This window comes from Antennarius striatus, chromosome 1 (assembly GCF_040054535.1).
Source record: "Antennarius striatus isolate MH-2024 chromosome 1, ASM4005453v1, whole genome shotgun sequence".
NCBI lineage: Eukaryota > Metazoa > Chordata > Actinopteri > Lophiiformes > Antennariidae > Antennarius > Antennarius striatus.
In genome coordinates this window covers 4,054,127-4,075,663 of record NC_090776.1, presented here as the reverse complement: position 1 = coordinate 4,075,663, position 21,537 = coordinate 4,054,127, and the positions used below count along the sequence as shown (strand labels likewise).

Genomic DNA, 21,537 nt, shown 5'->3' with positions numbered 1-21,537 from the left:
CTAGTCACGTATGTGTGTATTATAGTCAGTATCGCGAAAAAACTTGAAGCAATGGGTTATAAATTGGCCTTCCAACCCGATATATTTGACATGATCTCCGCTTCCCATCTCATTAGTTTGCTTTTTGTTTCTTTTCTTCCCTGACTCCTGTAGACTTTGTTCAGTTTGAGTTGCTCCTCTTAAGAATGCAACGTTCCCTTTCCCCAGGCGCACCCGGAGATGTGAGGAGGACGCCTCAGAGGAGTTGTACTCCAAAAGCTCCTCATGCTCCGAGGGATAGACGGAGAGAGACAGCAGAGAGAGGGAGAGAGAGAAAGAGGGAGAGAGAGAGAGAGCACCGGCAGGCAAAGACACACAGGCATAATGACTACACTTACACAGCTAGTCGACACATAATGAGACAATGCCGCGACAACTTCAAGGAAAAACACATATATAAAAAACAACAGAGAGAAAGGCAGACAGAGAGGGAAACAGGGGGTAGAGCGGGGGTAAAAAAAAACTGAAAAAAAAAAAAACTGAGAAACTATGTCAACTTTTATTTCCTCTGTTATTCCACATCAATGGAGGCATGCAGCGATACTAATAAAAACAAAAAAATAAACACAGGTATAGACACATAGGCAAGCAAGCTGGCATGTTTGAAAAAGCTCTGAGGCAATTAAAGACAAATAACTTGCATTATTTTCCCCCCGTTGCGAAAGGATGATCCCGACCGACTCGCTTTTTAAAAACATGTTTGATTTAAACATCAAAAAAAAAAAAAACAGCGCCGAGAAACAAATAAATAAATAAGACTCGAATAAACAAAGTTTACGCAGGAAAAAAAAAGAAGAAGTAGCAGGGATGCAAACCGTAGAGGGAGTAAGGGGAAGGAATAGCGAACGTCGAGAACAAATAAGACGATGTTATAACATTAGCAGTTAGAAAATACACTTAATTCCTCGGCAGAGATGGTTATAAACTGCATTGTTGTTCTGCAAATCCCAGCGACTGGATTTAAACTGTTGCATTGTTTTATTAGAGAAATATGGGGGGGTGGGGGGGGGGTGGAGGAGCATTGCTTGATCTAATTACACTGATTTAATCTGGATTAGAGGGGTTACCTGGATGAAGCCAGGGCCCGACTATGGCAAGGGCACACGTTCTTAGAAAGCCCGTCTATGTGTGTGTGTGTGTGTGTGTGTGTTTGTGGGGGGGGGGGTGCTTCACGTGGCCCATCCTCATTCAAACTCATCTGCAACAATGACTCCAGCGTCTAAAACAATGACTTCCTTTGCTCTCGCACGAGTAAACACTGGCCTTTTTGTTCTGCCTCTGTGTCTTTACCCCCCCCACCACCACCACCACCACCACCTCCCATCTGGTTAAACAGCAGGCACAGGGAATCCATTTTAATCTGATTAATAACTTGGTTGATCACATATAACCCAATTTTCATTCAGTGTCGCCCTTGTCTGGCAAAAGCCACGCCCACGCTGACCTTTGCGAGTCGCCGCGGCAACAATAAAGCACAATAAGCACCATTGTCCCGTCAAAAAAAAAAAAAAAAGCTGAAGATGTTTTACGTCGTTACAAAAATTTTATGTCCCTGCATCTTTTTTTTTTTTTAAATGGAATGCTCTCCACATAAAGGCCAGGGCCTGCAGCGGAGCGAGTGTGTTGCTATGTGTGTGAGTGTATTATATACAGGGGGGGGTGGGGGTTATTACAAGTGGGACTCCAGTTTCCTGGGTTGCAGGAGGGATGGGAACAACTTTCCTCATGAATTCACAGTAATATGAATCGTCCCTTTTAAAACAGATATGGTTACATATTAGTTTTGAAAGGTACAGTAACTGGCTCAGCGTTAAGCTGCCCCCCACCCCCCACCACCCCAACACTGGTGCTCTTTGTTCGCGACTCAGCTAATAACTGGACGCTTGATCCTCGATCTCATACCGGTTTTGCGGAAGAACTCTCGCAACTTTTTTTTTTTTAATTCTCCTCTTCCATCCTGAATGTATCTTTGATTACACCGTTTTACGTTATATATATATATATATATATATATATATATATATATATATATATATATATATATATATATATATATATATATATATATATATATATATATATATATATAATTATTTTTTTGTCATTTGCGCTTGTATTCAGGGATTGGCAATTATGATTTAGAATGCCACAAAAGTAAAACCTTGTGAGTTTGTTTGGTTTTTTTTCCGCAATGACAAGTGAAAGAGAGAAAGAAATACTCATCTCCCCCTTTTTCTTTTCTCTCTCTCTCTCTCTCTCTCTCTCTCTCTCTCTCTCTCTCTTACACACACACACACACACACACACACACACACACACACAGGAAATATGAATCAAATATTCATGAAGTGGGCTTGAGGTTCTCATATACCCATATGCTTCCTCATTCAAGCAGCTTGCAGTGGGCAGAGGCATCCATCCAGTTTGTATGACACAGCCGAGTGTGACAGAGAGTCATGACAACACCCTCCAACCACCTATTACCACTGTCGCCGCCACCGGGATGCTCATCAAATAGGTCACAGCAAACATGCGCTTCCTCTTCTTCTTCGCTCCTCTTTTTTTGTCCTTGCTGCCCCTCCGTTGTACCCCCACTTCCTCTTTCGGTTAATAATCTGTGTGTGTGTGTGTGTGTGTGTGTGTGTGTGTGTGTGTGTGTGTGTGTGTGTGTGTGTGTGTGTGTGTGTGTGTGTGTGTGTGTGTGTGAGAGAGAGAGAGAGATGAGTTCCTCCTCGTTCTGTGATTCACTAGCCAGGAATCCTTGTAAAATCAGGCGCCCGTGCATTTTGCTAGTTTCCAGAAAATTGTAAGAACTTTATGGTTTATAGTTTTTTATTATCCCCTCTGCAGGAATGAAAAGAGTTCTGAGAAGGGAGGGTCCTGGGGATTGTATGGGGGGGGGGATGTGGCGGGGTGGATTAACACTAGGAGGGATTAGCACCATACTTTAAGATAAATCTTTTTTAATGTGAAACCTCATCCCCGCTCATTCTGGGGTAACCACTCTTATTAACTGCTTTTCTATCACTCCCCTCTTTTGTGCGCCGGACTATTTTTTCTTCTTTTTTTTTTTTTTTTTGCGTCGAGCAACTTTTAAGTAGAGGCTTTTTTTTTGGACACGGACCGTGCACCGCCAACTCTGCCAGTTACACAAACAACGCCCCCCCCCCCCATCCTCTTTTTAAGCTTTTAAACACAGAACAATGGCAAAGCACATAGCTGCGCACATTAATGCTTTTGTATATGAGGGAGGGAGAGAGAGAAAAAGGCAAGAAAGTAGAGAGGAAAAAGAGATAAGCGGAGCTTTGGCCGTTTCTGCCCCCTCCGTCATCCCGTCTCAATCGGGGTTTTTTTTTGTCTTTTTCTCTCTCAATCTGTGAAAGAAATGAATCTCGCTTTCAATCATCAAATCCGGGCTGATCTGTATGTGTCGTGTATGGGGGGGGCTAAACAGACAAACATCATATTCTCCCGTCTCCGGGGCTCTAATTGACTGAACAAGGATTGGTCACACTTTTAAGAAGCGTAACCATAATAGATTTTTCATGTTTGTGCCTCTTTTTAAACTGGCAGCGCGAATGGAAGGCATAAATGTTGTCTTTATTACCAAAAACAACAGCCCCCCCCCCCCCAACCTCCCCCCTCTCTCTCCTCCATCTGCCCCCTCCCATCCCAATCCTATCTCTCCATCTCCTTTTTTTCTTGTTGTAAAAAGATGATTTCAGTGCGACGGTGGGCATTCATCGCAAGGTCAGCGCCGCCTGACAGATGACAAATGATCTCAAGATGGCCACATCATCTGTCCTGTAGTTGTTGGGGGGGGGGGGCAAAAAGAGGATGAATGCGTCTATTTTCCCCTTTCTTTTCTTTTCTTTTCTTTTTCTCCACGTCTTTAATTTCATTGTCACGTCATGTGGGGGGGGCTAGAGTGATAAAAAGCGGCCACCTGATTATCTGTGGCAGCGGCTTCCGAATGCTTCCAGGCCAAATAATGGGTGTGTGTGTGTGGGGTGGGGGGGTGGGGGTGGGGGGGACAAATGAGCAAGAAGGGAATCTTTTCAAAAAATCTGCACTTATCGTGTTTCTGTATCAAGAAGCAGACTTGGCAAGAGGCAGAGATTCAGTATTATGGACAAGCTGCTCATCAGATGGGAGCTGGGTTTATTTCTGTGGCCCACCCTCCCTCCCCTCTATCCATCCTCCCCACCCCCACCCCCACCCCCCCCTTCCCTCCCTCCTTCCTTCCCATCCACTGCCACCCCTCTTGTTTGCTTTCCCGTCCAAGATTTGTCTCATTTTCCTGACTGGACATCTACATCACGAACCCCAAAAGGAACTTGACCTCCTCGTATGGACGGAACACAACTTTTTCATTCAAAAAAAAAAAAAGATTTTCTTTTTGGTTCTTTTTTTTTCATCTTTTTTCATCCTTAATATCTTTTTTTTTTTTTTTTTGGAGGCTCATTATCTTGCATGTGGAATTGCGTGCAGAGCTAAACTCCATATCTGTCACTGACGGCCACTTTTGACAAAACACTAAGTGCTTTTCTTAATTATCTGACTTCTCTCTAATCCTGTTGTCATCCAGCAGACAGTTCTTCTCTTCCTCCTCTGATGTTGTTATTATGCTCTCATTTGGACGCTGGCAACTCTGCAGGTAGTCATCCTCCACCGCCCCTCATCCAAACCCCCTCCTCTTCTACACACACACACACACACACACACACACAAACACACACTCATCCGTATTCAACCAATCTTGTTAAACTTCATTCCCATTTTTACTGTTCAAAAGAAAAAAAAAATCATTTTGTTTCCAAAATTCGATGAACATTCTAACATCTTCATAAATAAAGAGATTTATTTTATACCAACGACACCAAATCACATTTACACACAACCACACACACACACACACATGAACACACACATACATGCGCAGAAGTACATGATCAGTAGAACAGTCAATAGGCTGGAGGGTTTCTACACACCGATAGAAGACAAGGAAGAGTGTGAGCGTGCGTGCATGTGTGTGTGTGTGTGTGTGTGTGTGTGTGTGTGTGACAGAGAGTCTTTCTCCCCCTTTGTTAATGAATCCATCCTGTGATCAACACCATCCGTCCTTCACTAACTAACCATCCTCCACACTCCTCGTCCTCCCGTTCGTCATCTGACAAAAAAAAAAACCAACAACTCTGCTTGTTAATTAAGAAAACAAATATTCAGCAACTTTATCAGACAGCAGGCACAACTTTTTTTTTCTTTTTTTTTTACATGATTTTCTTTCACTCGTTGATTTCCTTCTTTTCCTCTTTGTAAAAAAAACAAACAAAAAAAACAAAGCTGAAGATTTGTAGGAACACATCTCTTTTCAGGCGACCGTCTGGAATACAATGCAGGAAGTTAAAAAAAAAGTATATATATATATATATATATATATATATATATATATATATATATATATATATATATATATATATTTTTTTTTTTTTTTTTTTTTTTTTTTTTTTTTTTTTTAAGGTGGTTTTCTGCTCATTTCATTACACATTAAAAGTTTACAAAAGAAAATCCAGGATGCTGCTTTCATCCCCTGTAGTTTCAGAACTTTTTTTTTTCTTTCTTTTTTTTCTGGTCCTTAGTGTAGATTCCCTCACACAATAAACTAAAACCATGGCGCTAGTCTATTGGGTTTTTTTGGGGGGGGGGGCCCTTGAATGCAGAGGTTGCAGTATTGGATCTTACACCTATTGAAGCTGACGCAGTATAACAAAGCATGCAGGGGCCAAAAGTAATGATCATATACAAATATCAATATGAGAAAGAGTGTGTGCTAAAGAAGATGCATTGCTATTGATGTTTAAATAACTGTAGTGTCAGAGAGATGGAGAGAGGGGGGAAAAAATGGGAATCATATTTTCTCGCTGTGTCTTGTGAAGTCGGGTGGTGGTGGTGATGGGGGGGGGTAAAGCATCCAATCGAACTCACGGTGAAGACGAGGCCGAGAGACAAACAGCACTTCATCGGCGGTGTGTGTTTGTGTGTGTGTGTGTGTGTGTGTCTGTCAGATGGACCAAACTACAAACATGTATAAAATCAGTGGTTTTGCCGTTTAAGCCGCGTGTGGCATTATCTGCCGCTCACTTCTGGAAAAAGAGACAAAAACGGGGACGCGTTTGACGACGGCAACAACTAACGATTAAAAAAAAAAAAATGTATGTCTTCAAAAGTGTGTTTTATGTGTTGTTGTGTTTTTTCTTCCCATTCCTCTGTGTGTCTTTTAATTTGTCTGGGCAAACGCAGCTGTATTTGCATTTCAAATACTCGTATTTGAAGAGAGTTGGTTTAAATGCCAAAGACGCGAATTGATGACAATCACCTCGACTCAAAAAAAAAAAAAAAAAGCAGCGGCGAAACCCTTCTCTGTTCGCCGCTGACATTAAAAACTAAACCAACGGCCGCCACGCAAACACAATAGAAACATATATTTATCTTCCCTTGCCTTCCTTTTCCCTCCATCAACCTTTTCTCCCCCCTGCCCCCCTCCAGCTCATTATTTTAGTATCACTTTACATTTGAATATCGGTTTCTTGAATTTGCAGGCCGACAGTGTGTGAGGTCTGGAACAATCTAAAATAAGAGAATAATCAGCGACAGTTCAGAATGAGGAGGAATTGATTCAACAGCAAACACACACACAAACACACACACACACACACACACACACACACACACACATACTCACACACACACTAATGCACAGCCTCACCCCCCCCTTCCGTTGCCTTTTCATCACTTTTCCATATTCATTTCTCTAATTTACAGTAAATCCATAGCTGTCAGTCATGCACACACACACACACACACACACACACACACACACACACACACACACACACACACGTGCACACACACACACATACAGACACATAAACAAAAAGGAAAAGAAACTGTGCAAATTTACAGCTTTGGGAAACAGCTGCCGCAACATTTCCAGCAAAGACCACTCTAAAATATTAAAGATGTGTCATCACCGGCTCTCGGCCCCTGCATCTGTAACCATCTGCTTTCTATTAAAACATTACACCCCCCCCCCAAAAAAAAAAAAAAAAAACACATGCAGCTCACTCTCCGATGCTATTTCCAGCCTTTTTCTCTCTCTCTTTTTTTTTAAATTTTTGTTCTTTTTCTTTTGTCTCAGATCGAGCGAATCTGGATTGGCGCAGGCGAACAACCTTTTGAGTCCTGCCAAACTAAATAAAAAAATAAAAGAAGTTCCTGAATATTCACTGAAGCTAAAAGATAAAAAATACATGAGATCACAGAGTTCATAAGTTCAAAGCCATGCTGTCTTCCCCCGCAGCAGCGGAGGTTACAGAACAGAGTTTACCACCTGTTTGACTGAGATAAATATCAGATCGATATTTGTTTAAGGGGATTTATTCTTTTTCAACTGTATTTTCTTAGGATGAATGATATTAAATAGACATTTTTTATCGAATGACTGGTCCCATTCACGCCGCCTGGAGCGAGACGACTGAACCTTCATGTTAAAAACGTCTGAAATGTAAAAAAAATCACAGTCCTCCCCTCCGCTGATGTCCTTGGGTTACTCAGGGGTGTTGAAGCGAACAATGACTCAGACTGTTTGAGGCTCTGACATCTGTCCTGTTGGAGCAGATAGAGATAGAGAGAGAGAGAGAGAGAAAGACGGGAGTGAGAGCAGCGATTCTGACAGAAAAAAAGACTTGAGAAGATATTATGTTGCATTATGGGAACAGGAAGTTACGGACTGAGTCAAAGGTCAACAAATACAAAAATCATGGCTCACATTTTTTATTTTTTTTTGGACTCACATTTAAAGGAAGATCACCTCTCCTAATTTCATTTGGGGGGGGGGGGGGGGTGGTCTGCCAAGGTACCCAAGCAAATTAGAAGAGGAGGAGGGGAAGGGGGGTGCAGGGATACAAATTGATTGGCCGGAAAACTTTCTCAAGAAACATTCTGTTCAAATTAAACAAGCGCCTGTTAGGAGCAGCGACGCAACAGATTCAAAGGGACATTTCCCAGTTTATTTATTTCTTTTTTTTATTTTTTCATTTTTTATCATCTTGTCTGAGCAAAACTAGCTGTCCATTTTGGCAGATGATGGCCCGCCTCCTTCATTTGCAATCACTTTCTTTCCCTCTCCGTGCGTCTCTCCATTCCGATTCCCTTTGTGATGTCACTATCTCGGCATGAATCATTAGGATATCAGTGTTCAGCCAGTGACAGAAAGCGTGTGATTAACAAGCTCTCTTGTTTTTCCTCTCTCCTCTTTATCCTCATCCCTTTTTTTTTTCTGAAACGAGGACTCCCGCTGCTCCCAATGACATTTCTCCTCATTCCACACCCCCCCCCCCTCTCTCTCTCATCATCATCCCTCCTTTTCCCTTCTTTTCTTCCCTGTCGTGGATGGCAGGGAGTCACAGGTGTGTGGCAATAATTACACATACACTCAGAAAAAATAATGTCGTTTCCTCCATTTAATAAGTTTGCAGTAAAATAGGCAGGGAGATAGTAGGAGAGGCAGAGAGCTCGAATCTTATCGGATACCCCAACCTCTAACTTAATCATATGGCTCTTAAGAGCAGCCTGCCACCAGCTGGGGCTCAGTAATATGCATGCAATGTGTGTGTAAAACGATACGCTTTAATTTTGAGCCCACTTTAAGCAGCAACAAAATCTGTTTATATGGGAGACATTTAAAAAGAAGAAAGGGATGGAGGGGAGGGCGAACAGAGGATTGGGTTAACTCTTGCTCTCCAGGACTGACAAAAGCCATCTGTCGAGTGTCAGCTAGCATCACTGTATGAATTAATGTACAGAAAGCAGAGAACAAAAAAAAAACAAAAACAAAAAAAAGTTTGCTCTTTAAAAAATTTTTTTTTATAAATTACAAGCTACATGTTGTGTCGCGTCAAAATCAGTTTAAATCAAAGATGCCCATTGTTTGACATCACCTGTAAAAGCAACACATGCGTGCGGTGTAACATCTGACAGAACGTCACATGATATCATTGGACTCATACACTGTCTAGAAGCAACGGTGGCTCCTGTGTTTCAGGTCAATATGTGCCTTAGACATGGTTTTAGTCACTAAACTTTGACCCTGTCCATCAGTAGAGAGGTGTGTGGTGAAAATTTAAGTAGTATGAAACTTTTATGGTATTATAATTTCACTTCCACTCAGGAGGTTGTGTTTTCACCCACGTTTGTGTGTTTGTTAGTTGGTTGGTCAGCAGATTACGTAAAAAATTACCGAACTGATTACACTTAAACACATTTTTTTCTCAACATTGACCAAGATATTTTTCAGCATTTCCCTTAATTTTCCAGGGAATAATGCACAAAAGGTGCATCAAGGTTTATTTAGAGTAGAATAGAACTTTATTGATCCCTTAAGGAGGTTCCGTCAGCGAAATGAACTTCTCTGTCTCCACTACACACATCACAGTCAGTACACAAGAACACAGAAAAAGCACACAGAAAGTAGCACCAGCACCAAATAGAAAGAATTTAAGGGTTGTATTTATTAGTACTGAAATGTGGTGTGGATCCAAATTAAACCCACACTCACCTGATTCAAATTCAGTATCTTGAAATTATTCACTATGATGTTGTTTTCAGACTTCAATGAATTAACGGTAGTGTTGGGCTTGTGTCCTTTGGATGGTTTACATTGTTTGTTGGAATTGATTTCTTTTGTTTTTATTTTTTTTAAATGTACCGCATTTAAATTAACTTTATGGTGGTGGTGGTGGGGGGTGACATCAGATAGACAGACGTATGAATCAATTGCATATTGGTGGAGGTAGGTGCTCACGCAAGTTCTATGACTGATTTGTGTCTGGAAATAAAAGTAATATCCCAAAACTCTGCCAACCATGCCATCTTCTACTGATAAAACTGCTCCACGGTCTCATCCAAATATCACTTTTGGCTCAAAGGGGACCAAGATGATGGTGGCCAAAATGCCAAACTCAAGGCTTCAAAACAGTAGTCTTGCTAACAGATGGGTGAAGTCACGGTAGCTTTGTTCGATTCTTTCATGCAGACTATGTTCAGCGCCTTCCAAAAACTGCTACATCTCTATCATCTGCCATCATCACTATGGCGATGGTTTATAGGCACATGGAGAAAAAAAAAAAAAAAAAAGGGTTTGAAATGATTTTAAAGCTAAAAATATTCTATCACAACTTTGTCAAGTTTATTGTTGGGGTGGGCTATGTTGGCCCGTCTGCCCAGCGCAGTGACCTCAGACGTCTCCGTTAGGTCACGTACGTCACGTTGAAACCTAGTGAAGCATGAACGTCCGAGCTGATCCAAGCTCATCTCGTCCAAACTACTCTCAATACAACCGATCTGACAAAGGTTAAAGCCACGTCCACAGGACCGGTCGAGGGGATGGAAAGTGGGAAGGACAAACCGGGCTGTCGCACCATCAAGCGTGTACACCCCAAAGACAGAAGGACAGAAGAAAGCAAGAGCGAGGCATTCAAGGACAAACTGAGCAGGATGCTGTTCGGGAAAGGAAGGAGCACAAGAGGAGAAAAGAGGAACAGAAATGGAGGGGAGGGCAGTGTGTAAACTTCAAAAAGCCTCTGACGGCTGCTGCTGCTGACGCCGCCAGCCCTGACCACTCTACAGATGCTTTTGTCCCCCCCCCACCCCGCTCCCTCTCTCTCTCCTCCATGTCTTCTTTTCGCCTGGTGTCTTTGGTGATCCAGTGAGAGAGGAGCGGGGGCCTATCAAAGCCACCACTGTCTGTTACAGACTTCAAACCCCCCCCGTGCCCCAGTCTGTCCGTCAGCCCCAATCATCATATCCACGAGGCCCCAGCGGAAAGCCTCATACTCTGGAGGAGAAATATTTGATCTGTCCTCTTTGCGAGGATCAACAGTCACACAAATGACATGAGCGCCCCAGCACTTCTCCAGTCAATGGAGGGGGAGGAGGAGGAGGAAGAGGAGGGGGAGGAGGAAGAGGAAGTGGGAGGGCTGGAGGAAGGCAGTAAGGTGGCAGGGGGAGTAAAAGGAGAACAAGAACACCCCTCATCTTGAGGTCACCCTGTGATTTGTTCAAGGATTGATTTTGTATTTAAGTTTTGTGTTCTCCAATATGATTAATATATGAGCTTCATCTGAGGCGATTCAGTGTGAAAAAGAAAAAAAAAAGGGGGGGGGGGTACAGTTGGTCTGTAGTGATGCCGCAGTTATTTTTTTCTACATCTTTTTAAGTGATTCTCTCCATCTCCTTCATTTATCATTGATTTAGAGACAGTCCACACACAGCAGATAAAACTGCATACATTATTAATTAAAAGTACCTGATTTTATTTTACACAACTAACACCATTAAAATTCCTTCTGATGAGTGTATAAGTAATACAATTTAAATTATGATCACGTAAAAATCAAAAACGCTCTTTAGTAACTGAATATGGAGATCCGCATTGTGAATCTTTAAATGCTCCAAAAAAAAGAAATTTAGTATCAGAAATGATGTTCTACTATTTCAAACTCATATAAATGAATGACATAATTAGTGACAAAAAATGTGGGGAACATTCTTGATCCCAGCTCATTCTTGTGCTTTTTGTTCTCTTTTTATTTTATGATAAATTCTGATGAGTTGTTTTGGGGGTTTTTTCTTATATTTTATAAACATCAAGATGAAGTGAAAATGGATCACAGATTAATGATAAACATCTTTGACAAAATGAATTATTTTTGTGGGTGGGTCATCATTCGCTCTGACTTTTCTTTGCCACGTGACCTATCAGAGCTCAGACTGGAGGCCTATGTGTGTGTGTGTGTGTGTGTGTGTGTGTATCAATCTATTTCTCCATCTCTCTGTCCATCTTACTGTCAGATGATGCTTATTTATAGACGTCACTGTGTCTCCAGGAGGCGGCTGGTATAGTTAGCTCTTAAATCCTGTATGTGAGATCAGACTACATAATTACCTATCACATTAAGCCCTTTATGTCCACCAGACTTAGGCCTCTCTCTCTCTTTCACTCACACACACACACATGCACACACACATGCACACACACCGGGCAGCAGTAGTGGAGCAGCTGGCAGCATTATTGACACACAGTGTGCCTGGGGGGAGGAGGGGGGGGGTACAGAGAGAATGAGAGAAAAAATAAAATGGGGAGACGACGAATGTATAATTAGAAAGAGAGTTTATGTTAGTGTAGATGATGAACTTCAAAGTGCCTTTAATCGACCTACACACACATACTGTAACTTACGAAACACATGCACACACACACACACACACACACACACTCAGATGCAGACACACACCGATGCATCAGCCCCTTTTGGAGTGAATCTATTCAGACAGAATTCTATCAGTGATGCAGGCACGTCACTCATCACCCCATCGCATCCGACAGAAGAATCAGCGGGACATCCCGTCAGGCTCAATGGAACACACACACACACACACACACACACACACACACACACACACACACACACACACACTACCGCCACCATCACCAGCAGACATACGTGCACGTGCCAGTCTGGAAAATCCAAGGTTCATGAGGTTGAATGTTCCAGAGCTGATCAGTACGTCTTATGTCTCAGTACAGTACATAGTGTGATGGAAGTTTACATCAGCGTGGATGACACTAATCTGGTAGGGTACTGACACACACACACACACACACACACACACACACATACACATACACACACACACGGTACCCATTACATTAAAAAGCATTCCCTTATCATTCCAGTCTGTCCTGTTTTGTCCCCTAAATTGTTCCCATTGTTCATCATGTTCTGTATTTGTTTGACTAGAAGCACATTTTTGCAATAAACACCCCCCCCCCCCTTTAAGATCCAGAAGAAAAGAAAAAAAACAACGTAAATATGACTGCAACTGTATTTTGTTCTGTTATTGTAAATGTTCTGACACATCCAAAGCTGCAGGGACAGAGAATCTTAATAATCTGTGACGATGAACTGGTTTGTCTGGTCAGGTCTGTCACCAGAGGAGAGAGGTTCTGGGATTTAGTTAACAGTTTGGAGGTAGTCAGGAGACATCTTGAGTATTATGGTCTGTGAGGATTGAGTAAAAAGCAGGTGATCTGCGCTGTGTCTCGGCTTCAAGCGAGCAAACTCCTTTTCTTTTTTTGAATGTTAATAATGTGCATGTGTGTGTGTGTGTGTGTGATAACAGATGTCCACCCAGTCGCTGCTGGGACACACACTTCACATTCGACATGTGTTAAGTGACAGTGATGGACAGCAGGTAGTCCTTTTAATAATTCAATATATTTTAATCTTCTCTCACATTATCCCTCTTTCTGTCAGACGCTAAACAACATTGTTTACGAAGATATAATTACGCAAATTGGGGAAAAATTTAAACGCTTTTTTTTTTTTTTTTTTTTCCCCTGGACAGACATTGATGAATTCTGGCTTTTATTACCTTTTTTTTTTTTTTTCCCCCAAGCTAATAATAAATTCAACATAGAGATAAGAATGCATATTTTCTTGCCTCTTGCTGTGTATTCACTTCCTTTTTGGAAAAGACCAATCAAGAGACAAAAAAAAAAAAAGACAGAGAGAACAGTCATCCAGAGATGCAGACATTTCCCCAACACCAGGATGTGGGTAAGTGAGCCTCAACTGACCAGAAATGATTTGCCTCTGTCTGTTAGACACGTAATGGAGTCATTTAACTAGTCAAATTAGGAGCCGGCGAGATGCCGCATGCTTCATTACTGGGTTCCAATGGGCACCACTCTACATTTACGTCAGAAATGATTTCAGGGCAAATTAATGTTTTTATTGTCCTGCAAAAAAAAAAAAAAAAAAACCCTGCATAAACACCACAGAGAGAGGACAACTCCTACACATGCATGCCTACAATTCTTGTGCACAAATAGCTCCGAGATCAAAAATGCAATACAACAACACACAGGTTGTTTGCACATACTGCTCTCTGTCACACCAGCGCTTCTGTGCAGACCCACACACACACGCACACGCACGCACACGCACACACACACACACACACACACACACACACACACACACACACACATCGGCACAACTAAAAGATCAGCACCATCTAGAGGTCAAACACAGGAACTGTTTTCCCTCCTTTCACAAAATCACAAATTGAAGCTTTTCTTATTTGTCTCTTCACTCTGGTTGAGAAATACTTCCTGGTTCCATGATTTCTGAAAGCCGTTTACTGAGGGGGAAAAAAAAAAAGAAAAAAGGGGGCATTTGTGGCCACGAGCGAAGCAGCCCCATGGATCACGAGTGGAGCTCAACGTTTGGCACGCAGTTGCAACTTTTTTTTTTTTATATTCAGGCTCTGCGTAGGTAGGAAAGTGAACTGAAAGGGGGGGGGGGTGTTTAAATATAATTCCAGCAGCAAGAAAGGCAGCTAGTTAGCAGCACTGACGCTGTGACTGACAGCTCTTTAGCCTGGCCTTGATCCAGCGCTCTCTCCCCCTGACCTCTAAATCAGAATCAGGTGATGACGGAAATAGGAAATAGAATATATCCACTGGGGTGAGATCAGAGACTGAGTGTGTGTGTGTGTGTGTGTGTGAGTGTGTGTGTGTGTGTGTGTGTGTGTGTGTGTTCAAGGGGTGGAGACTGCGGAGGGGTGGGGGGTGCATGTAGATCTGCTCCTTGTCGACAGGGAGGTCTGACAACTAGGGATTATTGATGAGAGCCAGAGCCCTTTTCGACCGGGCAGAACAGACTTGTGGGATTTGGAGTCCTTGCCGCGGTGTTTATGTGTCCGGCAGCTTCGCCAGCCACCAAAACCTTATCAGCTCAGGCTGGAATTCAACCGGCAAACCGCTCAGATGTCAGCCTCAGTGATGATGTGGTCAAGTCGCCTTTAATAGTCAGGAGGAGACGGGTTTTACTCAGCATTCTCTTCTCTCTGTGGCTGTTTTTTTTTTTTTTTTCTAGCTGCATGCAGCTGCTTGTATTTATGTTATCATAGATTACAGCTGCATTGTTTGAAGTTGACTGACAGCCAGTGATATTTATGCTTATACACAAGTCTGTATTTGGATCCCTTTGTTTTTGACGTGGCACACACACACACACACACACACACACACACACACACACACAGAACCACAGTGAGATGCACATGTAATCACGGTGCACACAGCTATGCACACACACACACACACACACACACACACACAAACACACACTCCCTGTCAGTTCCCGTTGTTCTTGACATTCTGTCGATATCATTGTGTCCAAAAGCTCGGTTTTTGTTTTGATGCGGCTCTCGACTGACGCCGGCCCACGATCTTTAACACACACTTTGTTGGAAGACCTATGAAACCATATGTGTGTTTGCTCTCTCACGGTTCGCTTCCATTCCTCTTTGCTCTCTTCGCCACTGTCCCACTGTGATAACAAGTAGCCCGGCCCCACGGACAGATCGGTTTCAGACGCAGCTAAAGCACGGCAAAAGTGATGCCCCGTCACGTTGAGACGCAAACAGTTAAATGTATCCTAAAGTCTGCGTATTCATGACACATAAACGGATATTTCAATATAACAAAAGATATTCTGTCCCAAAATTCCTCCTAGATTTTATACTGTAAACAAGAACAGTTCACACAAATATGAAAATTATCATCCAGCATCTTCTTCGACGGAAGATTCCTGGATCGTCACAGTAAAACCAGCTCTCCAGCATTTTCCTAAACAACGGAAGAAGATGGGGGACTTTTCTTTTTTTTAAAAAAAAAAAAAACATAAAATAAATAGCCAAAAAACATACGACGTAATCCAAGTCTCCAGAAGGCCCGAGATCCCGAAATGATTTGAAAAGATTTTATCGACACCCTTTTCTAAGCTGCAATCTTCAGTTTATAATCTAAAAGCTTTAGAACGTGTTTAGAAATGTGTGTCAGTGTGTAGCTGGACAAGATCTGCGAAAAATGTTCTCGTTTTGCACAGAGAAATAAAAAATGTAACACGGAATCTGTAGGAGCCGTTGGTTGCGAAGCAGAGCTTCTGTTTTTGTCTGTCGCTCCTGGGCAGCAGGTCAGCGTTTAGCTGAGTGCTGATCATGATTTCTGACTAATATGGTGAGGAGTGACGTTCATGTTTAAGCTCATCCATCCAAAGAGTTGTGTCAATTGCGTCTTTCAATCACTTCTGACCTTGAACCTTGATGGATTCTCTTCATGGATACTATGTTTGCATCAAGTTAACATCTTTCTTTCCGTTGCTTTATTGTGAAGTTCCAAAAAAAAAAAAGAAAAATTGGGAAAAAAAAAAATTGGGCCAACTTTCCATTTTTACGTGAACTGTTCTCAAAACTAAATCTCAACTTATTTAATTTGTCAAAATGATTATATATACATAAATACACTGGTCCTCGCGGTTAATGCATTCCAGGAACCACACGCGATTTAATGAATTCCGCGATTGAGCGACGAGCTATTTATCTTATTATTTACGGTAATTTAAACGTTTATTTAACCCTCCACATACTGATATTAAACCACCTTCTATCTTTTTTACCTTTTCCCACACTCTGATCAACTGTTTAAAGCACGTTTTTGTGTCTCACGTCAGTCCGAGACTCACGGAAGAGAGCGTACTTCCAGATGCCGTCAGCCAATAGAATGTGCGTACGGTGTCACATGATTGCCTACCAAAAATCCGCAGTGAGGTAAAGTTGCGAGCGTTAATGCGCATTATTAAATTGAAATGTTGCAAAATAAATGTAAATGTTTTTTTGTTTTTTTTTCTGGTTGATCCATTCAGCAACCTATCATTCCCAACATTTATATTTTCCCAACACATATCAGTGGGTTCAAACACTGACTGGGATATATCTGTGATAAATGAACACTGGTTCTGTACTTAAGATGTGAAAACGCCTTTCTGATTTCGGTTTGAATCCGCCGCCTGACGGTTGAACCGTTGCGTGTCCTTACAGGTGTACGATACGCACGTGCTCGCTTAAACCGATTTGTCTCAATACACGTCTCATTTGTTTGAACGAAGAGACGCACACATTGATTTCTTCATCCATCATGGCTCAAGCAGCCCCGGCGTCTCACTCTACATCTCTCCCCATCTTGTCACCCCACCCTCCACCGCCCCCACCCCATCAGATAAACGCAGACATTTTAGAGACACAGGCTCCGATGCTGCGATATTGTTTTTGACTCTCTCTGCTGTGTATCGATCAACAGTTTGCCTGTTTATCTGCACCTTTTGGACTCTTGCAGTTGAATACATGAATACACAATCTCCAACTCAAGGTGCGTGCATGTGTGTGTGCGTGGGTCTATGTGTGTGTTTGTGTGATTTAAACACACACAGGTTATCGTATTATTACCATCCATTCTTCTAGGTAGCAACAGATGAATTCAGCATCACCATGTAGATGCAATTTATAGGACAAATAAAATTATGAAAACTTTTTCAAGTCTAATGGATCAAAATTTTGGATTTGCTTCAAATTGCTCAGACCACTTCACCAGCTGCTTTAATATCTGACCTTCCCAAATATCTATATTTTATTCCATGAAAAATAAATTGTAATAAAAAATCCTTTATATCATAAGATTACAGAAATTAAAAAAATAAAATAAAATCCTTTATGTAAATTCTCACCAAAACTGACTGAGGTCTATTCTTGACCTATTCAACAAACAAATCCAACAGACACTAATTTAAAACATGTCAATGCTGGTTGAGGTAAAAATCAGAAGCTCAGTAAAGATTAAAGAAACTTATTGAAGTGTTACTTTCATATTTCCATCTTCTTCCAACTATTTAATTCTTTGGTTTTAAGGCTCAAATGATTCCGCATGAGAAAATCAAGTAATTACAAGCATCTCACCCTGTAGTATGTTTTTTTCCTGTTGTATGTTGTTTGCTGATGCTTATGCCGTCTCGTTTTGTATTTCCTGACACAAACGGGGATCTTTACCTTTGCTTAGATGGAAGAACAGTCCTTTAATGGCTGTTCTGTGTGAAGTCTCTTTGTGCCATGAAGCAAGCTGGCAAACAATGTAAAACACATTATAAATGCCAGTGAAAGCTGCCATTGCTCCTGGTTGTTTGTTTGTGGTAATTACGTTAATGTCTACAAATGAAGGTGGTAATGATTTATTGATGTTCTAATTTCTCAAGCAGTACATTTAACAGCCAGAGGTTTGCTGTTATTGCTATATAGACCCACCAGTCCATCCTAAGAACCTTTGAAGAGCTCTCTTTTTATTGGGTGGAGAAGTACCGAATGCATCGAGTCTGAGCACCAATTGAGTCCTGGCTCCGCCGTCCGCCGTGGCCAGAAGGCAGCTCTGCAGGACGTTAGTCTGCTCAGCATTCTGGGATTGCCGCCCAGGGGTCCTGGATGACCTCAAGAGTTAAAAGCAAACAGTGGGAGAGATAGACGAAGGCACGGAGGAAGCATGGAAACTGACAGGGAAAGGAGGGATGGAGGTATGTGGATGAAAGCAGGGAGGAGGAAGAAGATGGGAGAGACAGAGAGATGAAGCCTGATATTTATTTTAGAGAGAGGTAGAAAGATAGAGAAACCGGGGAGAGAGAGGAAGAGAAGGGAAAGCCAAGAAGGAGAAGATTATCAAAATAGCTCTGTCTCAGAGAAATTATGAAAATGCTGCTATGAAACATCAGTAAAATATTCACCAAGAATACAATTCATTTCCTGTCATGAAACGTAAGTATACAAGAAACAACTTTTTCCCTTTCATGGACCAAAGTTCACCATGTTTCTTTTATTACATAAGAAGTATATGAACCCAACTTTGTAGGAGACATTTGCTAAACAAAAAAAAGGGGATGTATGAAATGAACTGGCCTGACAGAAAGAAAAGCCAACCGGGCAGAGATAACATTTTGATAACATTTTGGTAATGTTATCATCAAAAATGATAACATTACCAACATTTTTAATATGATCTGTTTTTGACATACTAGACCCTACTGGGCATGCTCAGTAACTTTGTGTCTGCAGTCTCCTTGTCTGACTGATGGACACATTGTAGAAAAGCAAAGACAACATTCCCTGGTCTTCCCATTCTGCTCAGCAGTCAGTCAGAATGTCTTCATGGGATAAAAGATTAAACATTTGAAGATCCCTTTATTAGATCTCTGTAGGTGGAATTATTGTTCCACTCTTGTTAGTCATTACAACATACGTATATACAGTACAGTGCGCTCTCGTTACTCGCGGTTAATGTGTTTTAGGACACACACAAGGGGTCTGTATAGGGCATGAAAAGGAGAGGTAGAGTGGCGGGCAGCTCCTTCGTGGTGCGCCCCAATGAGTATCTTACAATGGTGACAGTGCCTTGCTCAAGGGCACCTCGGTAGTACTTGGGAGTTGAACTGGCATCTCTCTCCCTCTAGTTCATGCTCCAAATGTTTCGGAACCACACGGGTCTTGAATCAGCCGCCCTTCGGTCAACAGCAGGACTTAGTGTACTGAGCTACTGCCGCTCACTGACAGACGGATACCTCTACAAAGTAGTTGGACCTACTGAAGTCAGATATGTAGCTGTGGTTCCTTCACCACCGGTCAAAACGGGTCCCCCATATAGATCCACATGTTCTTGAGGATCCTCGAAATGAAAAACTTAGATGGTCCTCACTGACCTTCCTTCTCCATTTGTCTGAAAAGATGCAGGACGATTCAGGCCTCACAAGTTTGTTCTATGTCAGGGATGTTTTTGCTCACAAAAATAAGCCTGCTGAATTGCAGGATGTGGATGAAAAGAGATAAAGTATTCTTCATTCCTGATCTGTGGCCAAGTCATACTCCTTTACATGTGTTACATATAAGAATCTCATTGGCATTTCCATGAACGGGACAATGAAAACAGGGTTCAGTCAGGTATCTGGATTGCCTCCACAAAGATCATTTCGACTAAAAAGTAATTTTCATTTGCAACAGATGACCTGTGTGAGATTGATGCTTCAGATCTCAACAGCATGAAGACAAAAGAAAAATAAGAGTAATAGTTTTACACTACACTGTTAAAATTATGGGAACCTATTCACTTTAGCTTCACCCGACATTACAACGCTCTTCAACCAAAGTGAAAACATCGTCCTTTAGAGCCTGGGTCCTGCCTGGAGTTTCTTCCTCAATGAGGGAGTTTTTCCCCGCCACCGTTGCTTATGATTACTCTGGAGGGTATTGTTGGCTTTCTATTTGTAAAGCGCTTTCAAATGTCTTCAGATGTGATTAAGCTCTATATAAATAAAAGTTGATTGATTGATTGATTGATTGATCTTCAGGTAATGCAACAACTGTGTGTTCACCAACATCTAGCAGGTGTGTGTGTGTGTGTGTGTGTGTGTGTGTGTGTGTGTGTGTGTGTGTGTGTGTGTGTGTGTGTGTGTGTGTGTGTGTGTGTGTGTGTGTGAGAGAGAGAGAGAGAGAGAGAGAGAGACTTCATGGGCAACATGTCAGACCTGTCATTTCTCTCAATGGCTACCCCACCTGTTTTCCCACACTCATCTTCTCCTTGGCCTGATAATGACGCTTAAGAAGGTAATGGTGTAAATGAAAGCTGCTCCCCTCCTCTGTCTGTCTGCATGTCTCTCTACCACTCTCTCCCTCTCTGGGGAACAAAGAGGCCTTATTATGCCTCCCTGTCAGCGTCGTTCGGTGTCTCACCACTGTACAATCACTGTTTTCAGCAGCACTATCAGCATGGGGTAAATGGAGAGAGAGAGTGGGCGAGACAGGTATAGAGAGAATGGGAGCGTCTGTCTCCAGTGGCAGTATTCAACACTAGTTATCTAGAAGTGCTTTTTTAGTTCGAAGCGCACTGCTCGTTTGTTGAAAATGTCTTTGTGTGGAGCTTTTTTTTTTTTTTTTCCTTAAAGCTTGAACAGGCAGTGTAATTTATTTGAGGCGCATGTTCACATGACACACATAGGAACACACGCACACGCACACACAGACACACTCTCCTTAAGTCGAGAGATATCTTCTTATTGGGTGAATCTTTCAATAAATCAATGTGACTTTAAACACATTTCCCAGGCGACACGGCTGACCTGATAAGAAGTGAACTAATCTCTTTTGAGGCTGCCGGGAGAGCTTTGAACCAAATCTACTGTGCATCTATCACCAAGGTTATTTGTCAATGGCTGCTAATCCCAGGTAAATTTCCCTGGTTTTATATCAGGGGTTCTCATGCCTGAAGTTTCTCGGCCTTGGGAAAATAAGAGAGCAGGCTTACAGAAAGTAGAGGAACAAAAGAAATGTTATGGATTTCAGCAGCAACACAATGAAACAGGGGGTGGGGGTGCGAGGGGTGGGGGTGGGGGTGCACAAAGGCACACAGAGAACGTGAATAATTATTTTATACACGTCAGCATCAGAAGTGGGCCGAAGTGCTTGTATCTGTATGAGTTGTTGTGGTTGTTGTTGGCAGTGTGC

The 21,537-nt window shown here is 42.0% G+C and overlaps 1 protein-coding gene across 7 annotated transcripts in view; it reads left to right on the top strand.

The window, feature by feature from the left end:
- Positions 1-21,537, top strand: part of znf536 (zinc finger protein 536) — a 214,369-nt gene that overhangs the window by 160,300 nt on the left and 32,532 nt on the right. Inside the window, exon 8 of one of the 7 annotated variants that reach the window (XM_068310910.1) lies at positions 2,435-2,510. The exons of the other annotated variants lie outside the window; for them this stretch is intronic. Within the exon in view, the coding sequence (XP_068167011.1) occupies positions 2,435-2,499 (65 nt within the window). The 3' untranslated portion in view covers positions 2,500-2,510. Of the gene's footprint in view, positions 1-2,434; positions 2,511-21,537 lie in introns of those variants that run through there. 7 annotated transcript variants of the gene reach the window in all.